Source organism: Gopherus flavomarginatus, chromosome 10, assembly GCF_025201925.1.
Source record: "Gopherus flavomarginatus isolate rGopFla2 chromosome 10, rGopFla2.mat.asm, whole genome shotgun sequence".
NCBI classification, from domain to species: domain Eukaryota; kingdom Metazoa; phylum Chordata; order Testudines; family Testudinidae; genus Gopherus; species Gopherus flavomarginatus.
In genome coordinates, this window is record NC_066626.1 from 44,876,424 (window position 1) to 44,894,000 (window position 17,577).

General features: G+C 42.6%; 1 protein-coding gene across 2 annotated transcripts in view; it reads left to right on the forward strand.

Annotated features, from left to right (window-relative positions):
• The first annotated feature begins 2,668 nt into the window (after window positions 1-2,668).
• STK39 (serine/threonine kinase 39) overlaps window positions 2,669-17,577 on the forward strand; it is a 176,534-nt gene continuing 161,625 nt past the window's right edge. For both annotated transcript variants that reach the window (XM_050916276.1, XM_050916277.1), the window contains exon 1: window positions 2,669-2,889. In XM_050916276.1, coding sequence (XP_050772233.1) covers window positions 2,781-2,889 — 109 coding nt within the window. In that variant the 5' untranslated portion in view covers window positions 2,669-2,780. The remainder of the gene's footprint in view (window positions 2,890-17,577) is intronic.

Sequence of the window (17,577 nt, forward strand, 5' to 3'; positions counted from 1 at the left end):
AAGGTTTTACCCATGAAAGCTTTTAATCTCATAAAATGGCAGGGACCTTATGAGCTCTAGGATCCTAGAGAGAGATCATGCACCTTGGAAGAAAGTGTCTTATAACATCATCAGATGTAAAACTGAGCACTGTTTCAGCAGAAACAGTGATACTGTACCACCAGCAGCAGCACAAGAATTCATAATGTTTCTGTTGTTTTTTTTTTAAATCTGAATGCAGATGGAGGAGTTGGCTGTTCTCCACTGAGTGGCAAGTAACTAATTTTTTCTGTGCTGACTGACTGCTCTATAATGTTGTGGTCTTATTTTTTTTCCCAGACTATTGCTGGCAGAAAGGTCTTCTTTACTAACAAGTTGTGTTGTCTTAGTATTAACCTGATTATTGTGGTAGTAGCATGACAATTTTATACTTCCTCTTCCAATTTTTGCTAACCTTTAATTTTGTTGGAGATAATTTTTAATGTGTATATATTAAAATATTTTCATTACATTTTTTTAAAGTCAATTAAGAAAGGAAATTTGAGCATCAGTGCAATGCAAAAATATACAGTGCTTCCTTTCTGTACTGCAGAAACGGTATCCATCTTGAGCCTAATTGGCATGTAGAAGGATGAGAGAAAAAACCTTCAATGCACAAACATGATTCGGTATTTATGAAGTGTAGGTATAATTTGTGCTAGATGCCAGAATTAGGGGTTCCTCTTTCATTCAGCATTCAGATTTCCCAACAGAACTTTTGTGACAAGGAAATAACTTAATAATCAAGCAAATTGCTATGCTTTTCCAAGGTGATCTTCCTCTGCTAACTAAATTGCTTCCTTATATGAGCTACACAGCAATGTTCACTTTTATTACTTGGTCCAATTCTGTTTTTTCCTTCTTTTGTTTCTTTCATTATTGCTTTAACATTTGCTACTCTATATTTCATAGTACTAGTAGGAACTAATATTCTGTTATCTTTAGTTCTCATCAGTATAGACATATTGACCCCGAAACTCTCCCCACTCAGATAAAATTTTCCAATTTTAGTTTGGATAACCTTCAAAAATCTTTCAGTCTTAGCTGTAATAACTGAAATTAAAAAAAAAAACTTTGAAAGCATATTTTGTTTTTTAATAACATCAGAGCTTTGTCAATCTGAAATAATGTGATATGTACAAGTCATTTAGGGCCAAGAATGGGGATGAGGGCAGGACTGGACCTGTATTTTCTGGAATTATTTAATAGGTAAACATTTTTACTAGAGCTAGGAAATGTACAACAAAGAGAAAAAAGAATTAAAATCCATGTTGCCGACATCACAAGCAGCAGTTCCATAACTCACACAGTGACTTTGCTTTTCTGCAGTCATCTCAGTTCTTGTATAATAAAAACAAAGTGGAAAAGCCTTATATTACTAACTTTTATAGAGCAACAAAATCATTTAAAATCTCTTCAGTACTAATCTAAATTCTGTTCAAGCAAGGAATTCTCTCTCTGCATTGCACAGAAACCTGCTAGTTCATTGACAATATAGACCGAGTTCACATACTAGTGTAACATGGCACAGTTCCATTCACCTCAATGGAACTTACACCAGCAGTAAATTTGGCCCTCTGTTTGTTAAATTACAAAGGCCCCAGCTCTGCAAAGAAAAATGCATGTTCTTAAATTTAAGAACATGAATAATCCACCTGACGTCAATGGGACTACTCACATACTTAATGTTAAGCATATGTGTATGTCTTCAGGGGTTAACAGAGGCTTTCTATCTCCTTGCAACCCCTATGGAGCCCACTGACTTCAATGGGACTCCCAACAAACAAGATTCCTCTATAACAGTGGTTTTCAACCTTTTTTCATTTGCAGACCACTACGTATTTTCAAATGGTAGTATAGACCCTTGGGAAATCTTAGGCATAGTCTGTGGACTTCAGGTTGAAAATCACTGTTCTGTAATATCGACAATGTTTTGCAGACCCCAGACAGTCTGCAGATCCCCCAGGGGTCTGGAGACCACAGGTTGAAAACCACTGATCTATAAATATAATGGATCCCTTTGCTGGATTGGGGCCTGTGCTGTACATTGAATATGAGCCATGACATCCTTGCCGTGGCCTCTCATCACTTACCACATCACTGACTGAGACTAACCAGATGATCAACATATTCAACAGAACTAAAACAGAATTCAAAGGACTGGAAATGGCCACAGAGTGAGTGACGGCCTGTTCAAAAAGCTGCAATGAGCAGAGCAAGGCTTGGAGAAAGCCATGATGCCTCCTACAAGTTAGCACTTTTTACAAAATATGCCTTAACTACACATATATTTCTATGGCCCGGCTTCACCCGTAGGTTTTCCTACAAGACGGACTCCAGGAGTCTCTCTCACATGGCAGGCGCCCCAACTTCAACTGTGCCAAGTGATGCCAGACACCACAGAGCGGCGGAGAGGGGGAGGGCTGTCGGTGGCGAGTTACACATCCAAGGGGGCGGAGATCCACCCCCGCCCGGCCCTCTCCTCCCCCCGGGGCAGGTGCATGCCCAGCGGGCTGCGATCCGGACCCCCGCAGCTCGGCGGCGCGAGGCGCTAGGGACCATGCCCGGGGCTGCCTGCTGCAGCCGCAGCTCCCCGCCCCGCCTCCTGGCCGCCGGTGCCCTGCCTCCTCCTCCCCCCGCCGTGCGGCTGGCGGCTCGCAGGGAGGCAGCGTGAGCAGCGAGCGAGCGGGCGGGGGTTAAAGGTGCCGCTGGAAGGGAAGTTTGGAGAAGGTCGTGCGGTGTCTGTGCGCTCCGGCAGCATCATGGCGGAGCCCAGCGACTCGCCTGTCCACCTCCAGCCGCCCCCGCCGCCGGCCGCTCCCGCCGCCTGGCCCATCTGCAGGGACGCCTACGAGCTGCAGGAGGTTATCGGTCAGTGGGGCTGGGGGGATGCGCCGGGAGCCGGCTGCGGGGCCTACCGGCGTTTGCTCTCCGCAGGCTTCTCTCACTGCGGCGGGCGCGCCCGGCACTGCAGCGGCTGCAAACTTTATTTCCCAGGCTCCGGCTGGGGCCGGCTGCCCCGCTCTCCCCACGCGCGGGGGGCGGGGGGCTTGGCGCGTCCCTCCGTGGCTGCCCCACTCTTCCCCACGCGCGGGGGGCGGGGGGCTTGGCGCGTCCCTCCGTGGCTGCCCCGCTCTCCCCACGCGCGGGGGGCTTGGCGCGTCCCTCCGTGGCTGCCCCACTCTCCCCACGCGCGGGGGGCGGGGGGCTTGGCGCGTCCCTCCGTGGTTGCCCCGCTCTCCCCACGCGCGGGCGGCTGTGGCTCCTGGTGGGGGTGCAGTGGCAGCTGCCCCAGCCCTTCTGCGGGGCCGTGGGAGTGGGGATGAGCCCCTAAGCATCGGCGGTGAGCAGCGAGCTGTAATTAACCATTGGCCTGTCCTCATCTCTGCTGTCGTCTGCTGTAACGGTGCACCCCGTGTCTTGCTCTATCGGTTGAGATTAGTCTGCATCTTTCCGGTGGTTCTCTGGGGGAGGGGGGATTAAATCTCCCCATCTGCGGCTTGGGCTGATTTCCTTTTTGAAAGCCTTCATTTCCTTTTGCCCCCCTCTGCATCGCTTTAATTTTTCCCCATCTCTTCTCGCCCTCCCCATCACTCTACTTTCCTATACACTATTCTCTTACCGCTGTTGTGATTATGGCTTAATTTCATTGGTGCAAACCTTCCTCTTCAGTTTAAGGTTTAACACCCCTCCCCCAAACGTACAGGCAGTGTGCCTTGTGCTTGTGCATGTAACAGTTAATTGCCATCAAAATGTGGCTGACTTAGTTTTCCTCCCATCTGTATGACTCAGATCATCATGAATCTTGCAAGGTGAAAAGATGACTGATGGTAACAATATGTATAATGGAAGGCTCTACTCCTTTCTGATCTGGATGCTATTTATTGCTAGTTAATCAGTTCAAGAATACTCATTCTTGTGGCTTTATTTTTATCTATATCTATATCTCTATATAGATATTTTATAAAAAACACAAGAATACACATTCTTATGTATATAAACCTGCAGAAACTAAAGGCCGAGTCCAAAATTGCAATTGTTACTCCTTGAGGTTTAGGCTAGAATTCAGTTACCTCAAAAATTCCTGTAGATTTGATTTGCGTTGCTCTCATAATTAGTGGTGCTTTTAACATTGCTCACCAATTGGTGATTACTGTGACAGATGACATTTTTAATCAGGATTGTAAATCATATACATTCAGCTTTGTTTCTGAGGCTATTTAGTTTCTACAGTCTGAAACTAAGTGTTGTCAAGGAGAAATAACTTGCCCCTTCACTCAAGTTTTACCAGGCTTCTGTTTTACTCAATTCTTTCCCCTTTTATTCCCTATTCCTCCACTTGAACTGCACTAAAATGAAGACAGCTGAGGCCTGGTCTATTTACATAGCTATGCCAGCAAAACTTTTAAATGTGGAGTGTATTGGAGGGGAATCACACTTCTAACTGACATAGCTAGGCCGCTGAAAGCCCTAGTATGGATGCCAGCCTCTTGCCAGTATCCCAACAGAACTTGAAATAAGCTATACCAGAAAAAGAGTTGTTTTGCTGATATAAGATACATCCCCAGTAGCTGGGTCTACTGGTAAACTATACCCAGAGATCCTTTCTGCTGTAGAAAAGGCCTGGGAAAGGTGTTAATCTAATCCTTATCTGCTGTTGCAATGGGAGTCTGTAGTATGTTTTTTATTTAAGAACTGGTTGTCCTCCATTGATGCAGTTGTAGAACAGCTGAAGATTAGGGCTAGTCTACAGTGGCAATGCTAAAGCGCTGCCGTGGCACAGCTTAAATGTGGCTTGTGTGTTTGCGGCAGAGCGCTGGGAGAAAAAAAACACCTTCACGAGCGGCATAGCTACCAGCGCTGATGCACTGTCTACATTGGTGCTTTACAGCGCTGAAACTTGCTGCGCTTAGAGGGGTGTTTCTTCACACCCCTGAGTGAGAAAGTTGCAGCACTGTAGGTTGCCAATGTATACAAGTCCTTAGGGCTTGAAGGGGGTTGAGGGGGGGAAGAGTGTTTACTTCTCAAAAAAGCCGTTTAGAAAGAGTCTAGAGTGTTAAACTATACCTAGTTAAAATTTTTGATCTATTTATTGATACAAATGTTTCAAGTGCCCATAATTGCAAAGATGGGACACTCTTTTTGGGGAAATGCATTTCTTGTGTAGATAGTATTCAATTACCACAGTAAAGTGACAGGTCAGTTTCTTGTAGCATAAGAATCACTACTTCTTAGTGAGGAAGGTAGGGTTCTACTGGAACCTGATCCAGTAAGGTGCAGAGTGCTTTCGTGGATGTGCTGAGTATCCTCAACTTCCATTAAATTATCATTACATTTAGTTTAGGCACAGTGACTTTTTCTAAATGCCACAAGAAATATTTCCTATCTGCAAAATAGCCTGTTATTTATAGCCTCTCAAATACAGCAATATATTGGGGTTTTTTTTCTGAAGTGGCAAAGGACTGCTATGACATTTTCCCTAAATGACTAAAGTAGATATAATTGTTTATATTGCTTGTTTTTAAAATGTTTATTTTACATGTAAATTCTGTACAAATGAGTAAATATGTAATATTGCATTGATCCTGCAATTCTAAAATTATATCCATAACATCTTCAAATGAAGTCAGTGTATGTACGGTTGCTTTTGTATACCTTCATCTTAGTATCCAGGGGAAAATTAATGAAGTTCCAGTGTCCGACTGCCTCTCCTGTTCAGTAAGCAGCATTTAATCGCTGAAGTTCTTAAAGTTTAATCACTTCATGAACATGAATACTGCCACTTATTAAAATAAACTTTCCACAGGTGACTAGTTTTAAGTACACACAACGCTGTCTGCGGGATAGGAGCCTGAAGGGATATGTTTTGTTCTAATAGTCCTTTGCCAGCTAAACCAGGAAAAGTACAATATATTGAGGCATCTGAGTGGGATTTTTAAGAAGAAAGACATACCAGTCTTCTTTAGCACAGACTTTCATAGGCTTACATAGTATTGAATATTTCTCAGTGTAACTAAAGTCACCTTCTATCTCTAGACTAAATCTAATGTCTTAAGAGAGATTTCAGGGTTTGTTAGTGAGAGCCATATTGCTGAAAAGTACAGTAACCTACTTTTTGGAACTGGTCATGTTTGATTTAATATGGTGAGAGGGTAATCGGTTTCCATCCTGCTCTTGTAGAGTAAGTAACTGGAAATGGTGCCACTGTTTTTAATCAAATCTCTGCTTACTGTTAAACCACTTCCTACCTTAATGGCAATTTAAAAACTGCCTTTGAGCTTCCATATAGCCTGTGTCATAAATAATGTTTTTTCACCAGTCATGTAGCTGTGGCTAGCTGAAGGCCCAAATGCCTAGTAGAAGAAAAATTGGTAATTAAGATATGAGAAGCACTGTTTCCTCTACGAACCTTAACAACAAACAAACAAAAAACCTGCCCATTTTGCTAAACAAAATTAACTTTTCTTTTAAGGTTGTGTCAGCACTTTCATTGCAAATTCCTACTATCATGAGTTAATAACTTTTTTATTAAAAAATAATTGTGGGTTGAAACCTGGGTGTGTAGATTCTTGAAACAGAAGGAAATAGCTTTTATCTGTACCATGAACATACTAAATTAAACTGTGTGGTGGATTTGGTCATATTTGAAGATTTTGTTGTTGGCTGTTCTTGCAAGTCTTGGTATAGTTTGAAATTTACGAAAGGCTACTGATTATAAGCAAATTATCTTTAATAGAAGTAAATAAGATTTAATATTCTTGTCAAACTGGGCTCTTTCATTGTGGATTGTCTCTGAATAAGATGACTGTAATAAGATGACACATCTGATTTTTCTGTCACTTCCTAAAACTTCTACATATCTTCCTTTTTAACATATAAGGGAGTTTGCTCTTAAGGATTTGCTAACTGAATTTCCTTGCTTTTGTTTCTATGACATTTTTATATAATTCTGTACCTGCTTAGTTGTTTTGAGTTCTATATCAAATGGATGAGATGCTACCAAAGATAAAGCAATGTTATGAGGAGCATGAGAAGACTTTCTGAATGCTTTTGAGCAAATTGCTTAAGACTCTGTGCCTCAGTTTCCCTATTTGTAAGCAAAGGGCTAGTTCTGTCCTCCTTTCTGGCTATTCTGAGTGCCTTAGATGGAAGGTTCTGGCCAAGCTTGAGTTACTTCGAAAGGAAAGGATTGTGTCTACAGAGTTTGAAGAGAATTGAAGCATATTTTATGTTGCAGATCATTTAAAAAGGTCTCATTTGATAATTTGACTCTGGTCTAACATTGCCCTGTCACCCTCCAGCTCAGAAAAACTTGTGACATGTAACACCAAATGTAGATAATTTCCTCTAACTCATGGACTCTAACTTCTGCATAAAACAGAATTCAGCAATACCTATCCATTTTTGTTGTGGATGGTTTTGTGGACAACTCTGCTCCTGATGGTAGGGTTTTTGTTTGGTGCTCTCCCTTCCTCCCCCACTCCCTTGTGCCAGTGACTTCACTAGAAGCAGGGCCATTTACTCAGTGTCTATCTAGTGTCCTGTTTTAGCTGAGAAAGAATGAGCACTTCTGTAGGTTTGAGCTAATGGAAATCTTCATTTCACTCAGTGTTACAGGCATGTGTTACAGGGAAGTGAAGGACTGAGGTTCCAGTGGCGCATCTGCAAGTGTTTGCTGTCTTATAATGGAGAGAGGAAAGATTTTTTTTTGATAGTTGTGGATGTAATTGCAGTGCCTTTTTTTTTTTTCATTGCCCTTCCTATAACTAAGAGGGCATAATCACTGAAACCAAGTTTTCTAAGGTATTCTGGTAAAACCTGAGCGAATACTCATTGAGATGACAATATTCAAAGGGCTTCTTTTTGAAGTGGTAATGCAAAGAAACACTAGCCACTTCCAATCTGCTCAACAAAATGTTACACCACAGTATTTGCAGCCCAGGTCGATCTTGACACTAGCTCTTGCAAGAGGTTGTTCAAATACATGAATTGTAAAATGTTTAAGAAACTGCATTATTTGAGAACCATTATTTGAGAATAGTGATGGTCATGTTTAGAATTTTTCTGTCCCCAGAAATGTTAACGTTAAGTATGAAGAAATGTATATCTAACTACAACCTTAACTCTGATCCAAATCAAGTGGTGTACTTTCACCACTACATGTCAAACAGCACTACACCTTTAAACATGAAAACTATATATAAATGCCACTGATCAGCCTAAACTGAAGTCCACATAAATAACTTTCTTGTCTGTAAGTTTCTTTTCTTTTAAGCTACATGTTTCTCAGGAAACAGTTACAAATACTTTTTTTTCAAAAAATTTGTCAATTGATAAACTGTTAAATGGGAAGTTCTAACTTCTTATTTCTTAAAATAGAAAATACATAATACAGATGAGGTGAAAAGACTCAAATTAATGACAGGGCTGGCTCTAGGTTTTTTCCGCCCCAAGCAAAAAAAATTTTGGCTGCCCCCATCCCAGCCCTGGGCTCTTACCCCCCTTACCTCCCCCCCGAACTCCCCTGCCATCCCAGCCCTGGGCTCTTTCCCACCCCTCCCCCCCAACCTGTACTCTCCTTCCGCCCCAGCCCTGGTTCACAGGTAACTTGCTGCCAGGGCTGGGAAATGTAGTTCTTTCCCTGCTCCAGGGCTGGCCCTATAGGTAGGTAGCTAACCAAGGAGCTACAGCTCCCAGGGCCCCCTGTTGGTTCTCAGCTCCCTGGCTGGATCCCTGTGGGCTGCCGCCCCTGCAAATGGGCTGCTCTAAGCACCTGCTTGCTTTGCTGGTGCCTAGAGTCGCCCCTGTCCAGCATTCCCTTGGCCACTATCAACAGGAAAGGGAGGGGGAGGGAGTATGGTAGCTGTAACCTCATGCTGCAGCTTGCTGTGAATGGAGAGCTCACTGCTAGAGCGGGGTGGCACTGTGAATGGGGAACAAGTGTGCTCAAGGAGTAGAAGGCTTTGGCCCAGATATCCCCTTCAAAAGACATCCCCAGACTGGATTAGGGATACTGGTGTGACCTCACCTCACAGACCTCAAAGAAGGAATTGGGTGAACTAAATGGACAGTGCCCCTCTCTATCTGAAGCCTAGCAAGGGAGGTATGTGGATCCCACTAGAATTTAAAATGGAAAGTAAGGGAGGGGAGGCTATGCAAGGGGACTTTGGCAGCTTTAGTTACAGTACCAGGCACGTAGGAGGATTTCCACTTCTGAGCCATGGAAGCAGAAATTGACTTTTCCTTTCCAGATTTAGCTAATATTCAGAGGAAATCTAGCACCTGCCTTCCAGATTTGAACACCTCAAAATTTAGGAGTGCTCAACTCAATTTGGGCAGCTGTTACTTTTTCTGCAGCAAATTACAGTGGATCAGTATATTTGATTTGAGAGAAATGAAGTAAGATAAAATTGAGCAAGAAATGCTTCCCAGTGGTTTTTAGGACTGGAATTGCTATTTTCAACAGCCATTGCCTTTTTAGTTTTATTTGTTGAAAAGGAAGACAGTGATATTGTATTTGCAAATTCCCCATAGAAATAGAGAGTGGAACAAAAGAATAATAAAGGCACCTCAACTTTTCCTCATTTATGTAGGACAATCTTATAATATGCATCCAGATATCCTCCAGTCACACAAACTGAAAATTGTTCCACTTTACTGCAGTTCTGTAACCATATGGGAACCAATCCTGTCTGTGTTCTGTGCACATCCAAAATTCCTGCTGAATGACCTGCCCTGGGAGCAAGTTACCAGTGACCCAGGCCTGGGGCGGAAGGAGGGTGCAGTGGGGAGAGGGGAGGGCAAGGGTGGGAGTGGAGGGGGCAGAGCCCAGGGCTTAGGCGGCAGGGGGTGGGTGGGTGGGCAGGCATTGGTGGGAGGTGGGAAGGGGGTGCAGAGCTGGGGCAGCATGCGGTGTGTATGGGGGGAGAGCCCAGGACTGGGATGGCAGGGGGGTGTGGGTCTGGGGGAGAGAACCCAGGGCTGGGGCAGCAGGGGGGCATGGTGGGAAGCCCAGGGCTGGGTTGGGGGCAGCCAAAATTTTTTTTGCTTGGGGTGGCAAAAAACCTAGAGCCGGTCCTGATGCTGGGAAATGTAGGTCTTTCCCTGCTCCAGGGCTGGCCCTATAGGCAGAGAGCTAACCAAGGAACTACAACTCCCAGGGCCCCCTGTTGGTGCCCAGCTCCCAGGCTGGATCCCTGTGGGCTGCCACCTCTGCAAATGGGCTGCCCCAAGCACCTGCCTGCTTTGCTGGTGCCTAGAGCCATCCCTGATTAATGAGTCATAGTCAAGGTGGCTCTCTTGTGATGAAACTTGTGTTTCTTTATAATTTGGTGGTGGTTACATGGGCATGTAGGGTTCTGGTCTATAATGAAAAGTCTTACTGGTATAACTATTTTGGTTAGGGGTACAATTAATTAACCAAAATAGATATATTGATAAAATAGTCAATTGCAGACGAGTCTTGGTTGTTGTTGCTGTCTTACATCTAAGTTCTGGGTTTTGCAAGTGATGTGGTTATTAATTTCACCATTACTTAGCAAACTTGTGTAAGTGTTTTTTTTCTGTTTGCTAGAATATCCTAGGGTGATATCCCCTCCAATTCAAACAAACTTGTAAAGCTTGACCACCTTTGCACCAGAAATCTGAAGGCTATGAAAATAGCCAAAAATTAATGCTCAAGAAGAGAAGGAACAAATTAAAAACTGGATTCCCTACATATTGATAGTAGCAAAACCAAGGTGAATAAAGCCTGGTAACTTCAAACTAATCTAACTCTTAAACTGGAAGTCAAAAGTGTATAAAATGTTCGACATGCTATGTGTTCACCTGGAGCTGTGTAACGATAACTTGCAGAGAATTACATGCCCCAGTTTTCCCCTCTCTCCAAACTGCTGTGCAGCTACTCAACTAGCTCCCATGCCACTTTATCACTCATTCCCAAGGGTTTCTTGGACTCTGAGGTGCAACAGCTCGGAGACCTGAACAGGCTTAGCTCTGGGTGTGTGTGGGGGGTGGGGTGGTATGTGCTTTGAGAGGAGCTGTTTTGAGGAGCCGTGTTGGGAGTAGAAGAAGTCTGGGAGTCAAGAGTAGGTACTTGTTTGAGTGTTAGAAAAAGCTGTATTGAAAATGTATTGAAATTGTAATTGTAAAATTTATATTTCCACAGTTTTACCCTGGTCCTGCTTTCAGGCTATGGGCCTCTAGGGAAGTATGCAAACTGGGCCTAGCAGAATGAGTGTGCAGCCAGCCTAGAGTTAAGTGTGGTGAGTTCAGCCTCTCTGTTCTAGGGAGCAGCCTGCTTTGTGTATCTGTTTTTGGGTTCTTGTGTTATGAATTCCAAGAAATAAAGTAGGGTTAAACTGCAACCTTCCAGACAGATAAATATAAAAATGCTCTAACTTCTGTGAATATGCTATGTAACAATGCTTGATGAGGACCTATTGTGAAGATCCTAGAAGAAATTCCATTAGAACTCTTCTATAGGTCTCTTTTTTTGTTTTTGTTTTGTTTCGTTTTTCACAGCTGGAGAGCCACTTGCCCAAGGACCTGGTAGGCCAGCAGACAAATTGCATTGATCCGAAGTCTCCTTGCCATGTGGAACCAGAAACTCTTAGAAATTAGAACCATCCATTCACTCACTTAGTGAAAGTAGCTAATTACACAAGGGAAGAAGCAGGTGGTTATTGCAGAGGCCAAAGCAGGCATTGCAGTGTAACAGCTCCATGTGCAGCACTGACTGAGACCCTACTTCATGGTTTAATGTGCTGACTTTGGCTGTGACCCTCTTCAGCATGACTTGGGATGCAAAGGGGTGGATGTCTTAGCCTTCAGATCCTTCAGAACTGAATGGCCGTGGCTTAAAGTTTCTTCTTCCTTTTTTTAAATTAAATTCTCAGTTCTTAGGCTTTTTAGTGTGTTTAAGCCTCACCATTTTACAGGAGTTACCCTTGTTGACTACCAAAGCTTGCTGAAGGCATTAGGAAACCTATGAGCAGCAATGGAGGCATGGGTACAATCTGCCTGTAGAGATAGCAAGATAACCATGGCATTGGTTTACCCTTTTGGTTTAACTCTTGGAAGCAAATCTTCACTATGAGAGGAGCTGGAAACTTGTTTACTTTAACTGAAAGCATACATTCTGTGGAGGTTGCTGGCATTTACTCCTAGCAAGCAGTACATGTTCTTTGTTTTTGTGGGTTTTCTATATTTGTTTTTCAGGTCTGGCTTATAGCACTGGCTAGCAAACTGAAGAATTGACAATTCCATTAGATTGTATTTGTTTGGGTGTGTTTTGAGGTTTTGGAGTGCTAGTGCAGAGGTAGGCAACCTATGGCACGCGTGCCAAAGGCGGCACGTGAGCTGATTTTCAATGGTACTCACACTGCCCGGGTCCTGGCCACCGGTCCGGAGGGCTCTGCATTTTAATTTAATTTTAAATGAAGCTTCTTAAACATTTTGAAAACCTTCTTTATTTTACATACAACAATAGTTTAGTTATATATTATAGACTTACAGAAAGAGACCTTCTGAAAACGTTAAAATGTATTACTGGCACGCGGAACCTTAAATTAAAGTGAATAAATGAAGACTCAGCACAGCACTTCTGAAAGGTTGCTGACCCCTGTGCAGCTAGTATATGATTTATCTTCTGGAAAATATTATTTCTTAGTGTGTCAAGACTACTTTAATGCAACATAAAACAAGCTGCCATAGTCATGGTTTGTAAGTATGAATCTCCTATGGTGATTGAGGTGAGGTGGCAAAATAGTATAGGGGTGATGTGAAAAAGCCTTAAAGCAGCTTCTTTGCTTAGCACTTGTGGAGCTGTAGAGCAATGGATATCTGAAAATCTTATTGGGAGGATCTAGGCAAGTACACTACTGTAACCATGAGGTTGTGTTTCCGAGTACTGTGGAGTTCTGTGTAACTGGTTGCTGATTTACAAGGGTGTGTATTCTATGTTGGTGCTGACAGCCCAGGGACTGAAGTGAGCAGACATCCTATTCTGTGTTCAGTCAACTAAGGCTTACTTGTATCTTATATTTCATAGTCTTTTATACACTGATCAGCCAAAAGTGTTCGTATATCCTCTTTTCCCCCTATTCCACCCCCAGCCTGTCCTGGGATTACTCCCTGCCGGCTGCTCTCTTTCTCTGAAGCACTACAGGCAATTGGGGGTGGGGGGAGGGAAGGGGAGGTAAGGAGGTGGCAGAGCTGGGAGTTCTCTGCTGAGAGAGAAGCAGGTGTCAGGAAGTGAGATGTAAGGAGGACTTGCTGAGAAGTCTTCACCTGAGAGGTAATTGTTAATGAAGGGGAGAAGTCAGTAGAGAAACAGGTCAAACTCATGGGGACGGAGAGGAGTAGAGCCACTGAGGAAAAAGATGGGGAAGATGCCTGGTGGTAGAAAAGGGATGCTTTTTCTTGGGTCTGATTTCAGATAAGCCAGAGAACTGTGGAGTTTGGTGAATTTTAGGTAGTTCTCTGCACTCATCCCTCGTCCTCCTCTTGAAGAAGAAAGTAGTCAAAAACCAACTTCCTCTGGGATCTTAGTAGCTCCAAGACTTCTGGATTACATTGTGAATAGGGTCTCTGACAGGAGTGTTGGGATATTGATAAGTACCTTGAAGCCTGGAGGATTTTTAGGATCCCCCTTTTTTGGTCTGTTTTCCTTTTTAGAGAAATATATTCAAGAAATGCTGGCAGTGTCATACCTTTCAGGGATGTTCTCAAACATGCCTCAGTGAAAAGATTTAATCGTCAGCAGTAGTCAGTAATGAATTATTAATTTTTATGGAATCAGTGGGTTTAATGTTTCCAACCTTTGGTCCCTAGATGTTTGACCTAACTTAACTAGTCGGTAGGCTTTAAGAAGCCCAATATAATAAATCAACGTTGATTAATTCTTTTATGATTAACAATATGAGTGAATCACTTTGTTAGACTAATGTATTCTTTAATAAATGGATCACTGATGCCTGTGGATCACTGATGCATGGGCTTTCTGATCAGAAGTAAAATTCTGCTGGGAGTTGGGTGTCATGAAAAGCTGGTTTACTATGGACACAGGTGTGCCACCAGTTAAGCACTACACAGTACATCTAGAAGGAGACAGGTAATGTAGAAATAGAAAATTGAAAGGAGAAAAGGTAGTAGGCAGTCTTGTCTGATCATGGCTACTGTGAATGATGTGGGTTTTTTAAATGGGTCTGGTCACATGCTCAGTTGTGTGAAGCTTTGTTCATTGATCTTAACTTTAGAGATAATATGTTTGGTTCAAAGTTGGGGTTGATGCATTTTACCTGGACCAATACATTTTTAGTATAGCTGCAAGTATGATGAGGCTAAAAATATGGTTCTGTCATTTAATAGGCCAGAAAAGTATAGGGCTTGTATATTGCATAATGTGCTCTGATATTTTCATTTGTGGGTATTGCTTCCTATTTTGTAAGGAAAAAGTAGGCAAAGCACATGGTCTTGCTGCCATAACTAGTTCTGAGTAATAACATACAGTTAACTCCTCACTTAACATTCTTATGTTCCGGAAAAATGCTACTTTAAACGAAACGATGTTAAACTATTCCAATTTTCCCATAGGAATTGGGTGGGGGGGAAGGGGGAGGGAAGGTTCCAGGGACCTTTTTTTCACCAGAGAAAAGACGTTGTATACATATACAGTATAAGTTTTTTAAATAATTTTAAACAAACTAATATTGTATTCACCAATGATGATTGCGAAGCTTGGTTGGGGCGGGGCATAGTGGGGTCAGAGTTCGAGGGCTTGTCCCACTCTTCCTGTCTGGTGCGCCTGCCGGGGAGTGGGATTGGGGGCTTTCCCATTCCCTGGCTGGAGTGGGGTAAGCCCCTGTACCCCGACCCTGCTCCCCAGCTGGAACGCCAGGTGAGCAGAACGGGGCGAACTCCCAGTCTCTGACCCTGCTCTCTGGCTGGAACGAAGGGCAGGCAGAGTGGAGCAAGCCCCCACGCCCTGACCCCGTGCCCTGGCAGGAGCGCCAAGCAGACGGAATGGGGCAAGCCAAACAACTTTATAACGGAACATTGCATGACTTTAAATGAGTGTGTTCTCTAACAGATCACAACTTAATAACAAAACAGTGTTAACCGGGATGACTTTAAGTGAGGAGTTACTGTAGCTTAATTATAGCACAGTGGGGTCTAGGCCTCGGCCCCATAGTCATAGTGCAACTAATAAAGATATTTTCTCCTAATGTATTTCCATCTGCACCCTAAAAAAGACTTAAATTACATACTCACTCTTGCATATTGCTGTCTAACATGCTTCATCTTTCTGAGGATAGACAGAAATAGCCTTACTACTATCTTAAGGCCACTTAAGGGCAATTTAGCAAAGAGGAAAGTGAAAGAGGCTTGTAACCTTTTTCTTTTAATTGTAAGAACAGTGCCTAAAAATTTCATTGTTTTCTCCTTTGTTGTTAGTCTTCTGGGAATCATTGTAAGGAGTAATTTGTTGCTAATGTCCTGTCATGACAGATTCTAACTTTTTATAGTTTAAATAACTGGAGAGGTGGGAGCTGGCTGAAGATGCTCTGTAGTTTCATTAACTGGAGACATTGGTGTCAGGACAGCAGCAATGTCACACACTTCAGTTGAAGGCCTGCGGCTGGCCTGTGTCAGCTGACTCAAGCTCACTGCATCTCAGGATGAGGGGCTGTAAAATGGCAGTGTGGGAGTCTGGGCTCAGGCTGAAGCCCAGGTTCTGGGACCCTCCCCCACTCCATTTATGGCCTGAGCTCTGAGAGCCTAAGTCTGCTGACACAGGCCAGCCGGGGGTATTTAATTGTAGTGTAGACTTATCCTTTGCTGCTTTTTTTTTTTTTTAATGAACTGCTGTTAGTTTGATGCACTCAGCAGTGACAGTCAGAAGACTCTGACAATGCTACATTGATGTTTCTGTGCAGCTATAATTGTTTTAAAATGTTTATTTCCAAACTGAAGGAGAAGCAGGGAAAACATGCCTAGTAATTAAATCAACATCACAATTTTTCTCTATTTATGATGATGCTTTAAAGGTAAGCTGTAATTCTTTTGAAAAGCTTGTTTCTAGGCAGTGTCTTTCTGTACAACTTTTTAAACTATCTGTAATGGAACAGCCTGAGAGGTGGTGCAGGTGGAAGTAGGGCTTGGGACTTGATCCTGCATAGGCATTTGATATTGTGGACTTTTGCTCCTCTAGCTAGGCAAGATAAGGGCTTTAGATGTCAATCACTTGTACTGAATGATGGCTTCCTCATTCTGCATCCTAATGAGAGAGAATAAAGCATTTTGGAATTCAACGTTGTTGTTTTTCTAAAGACACTCTTAAAATGTATATTTTTCCAAAGGAAAGCTCCAGAGGCTAGTTACGTTTTAAGTAACTAATTGTTTAGCCATGTACGAAAATAATATAATTCCTCTTAAGCATCTCCTACAGTAAAGGGTCTGTGGTCTCTGAGGGTGCCATTTGAATGATACTGCCCAGCAGGGATTTGGGTCTGAAAACTGGCTTTCCTGTTATGGAATACTGGAAACCAGAAGGTTTCAGAGTTGCTATAAGTTTTGAGACTTGTAAAGAAAACCAGCATATATTTTTGTGGATTTGTGTAGTTGTCTTAACCAGAATATTTTTGCTTTCTAATCTCCCCTGCCCCCGAGGATTTAGAAAAGTTGACTATTTTATCTTTTTTTTAAATCTCTGTTGCACTAACAATACTTTCTCAAATCAGCAGTTTGCTGCTCCCCCCCTTCTTTTCCCTTTGTGCCTTAGACCCCGATTTTGCAAAATGTAAGCAATTGCATATGCACTGATCATAGTGTTACTTAAGCCATTAGAATATTTCTGCAGTTTCACTGAAGCTTTTAAATTCAAGGCCAGCTGTAAGCACAAGTGCTGCAAAGATCTGATTGGAGCCTTGTCCTTTCAAAGGCCATGTGTCATATTAATTCTGCAACTTAATCTTGTCTCCCTTGTCAGTAGTGGGAACTGATTTGGAGGCAATTGATAGGGTGTGAACTATGTCAATATCTTCATCTTCCCAGAATTTTGGGAGTTCTATTCAAATAAGTTGCTCTCTTTTTGTTTTGATTTGTCAGCTTTGTCTTTTAGTGCTTTCAGATTTTCTTGTCTATGGTTCTGTTTTCTCTTTAACCTAGTCTTTTTGCAACCTCTCTCTTGCGCATGAATAAGAATTTTCAGTCAAAATTATTTATTACATTGTTGGCAGTTTTGTGTTTCAAAGATAACATGTTAAGATTTTCCCATAAAACTCTTCTGTGGGCTGTTTTATATGGAGTAACTCTTTAGACCTTGGAAACAATGAATTTTGCATCAGCATTTTTAAGGGAGGCTTGAACACTGTTTACCATTTGTCTTGAATTGAGCCACTCTAAAACTAATCATGATGTACCATCTGTCATTCTTTTGACTTGGAGCCAGGTGCTTTTGTAGAAGTTTGATTTAGCTGAATTTGAATAAATGCTAAAACATCTAGTTTCTTTGATGTACTCCTCCCTGTGTGTGGAGCATTTATATTATTCTATGCT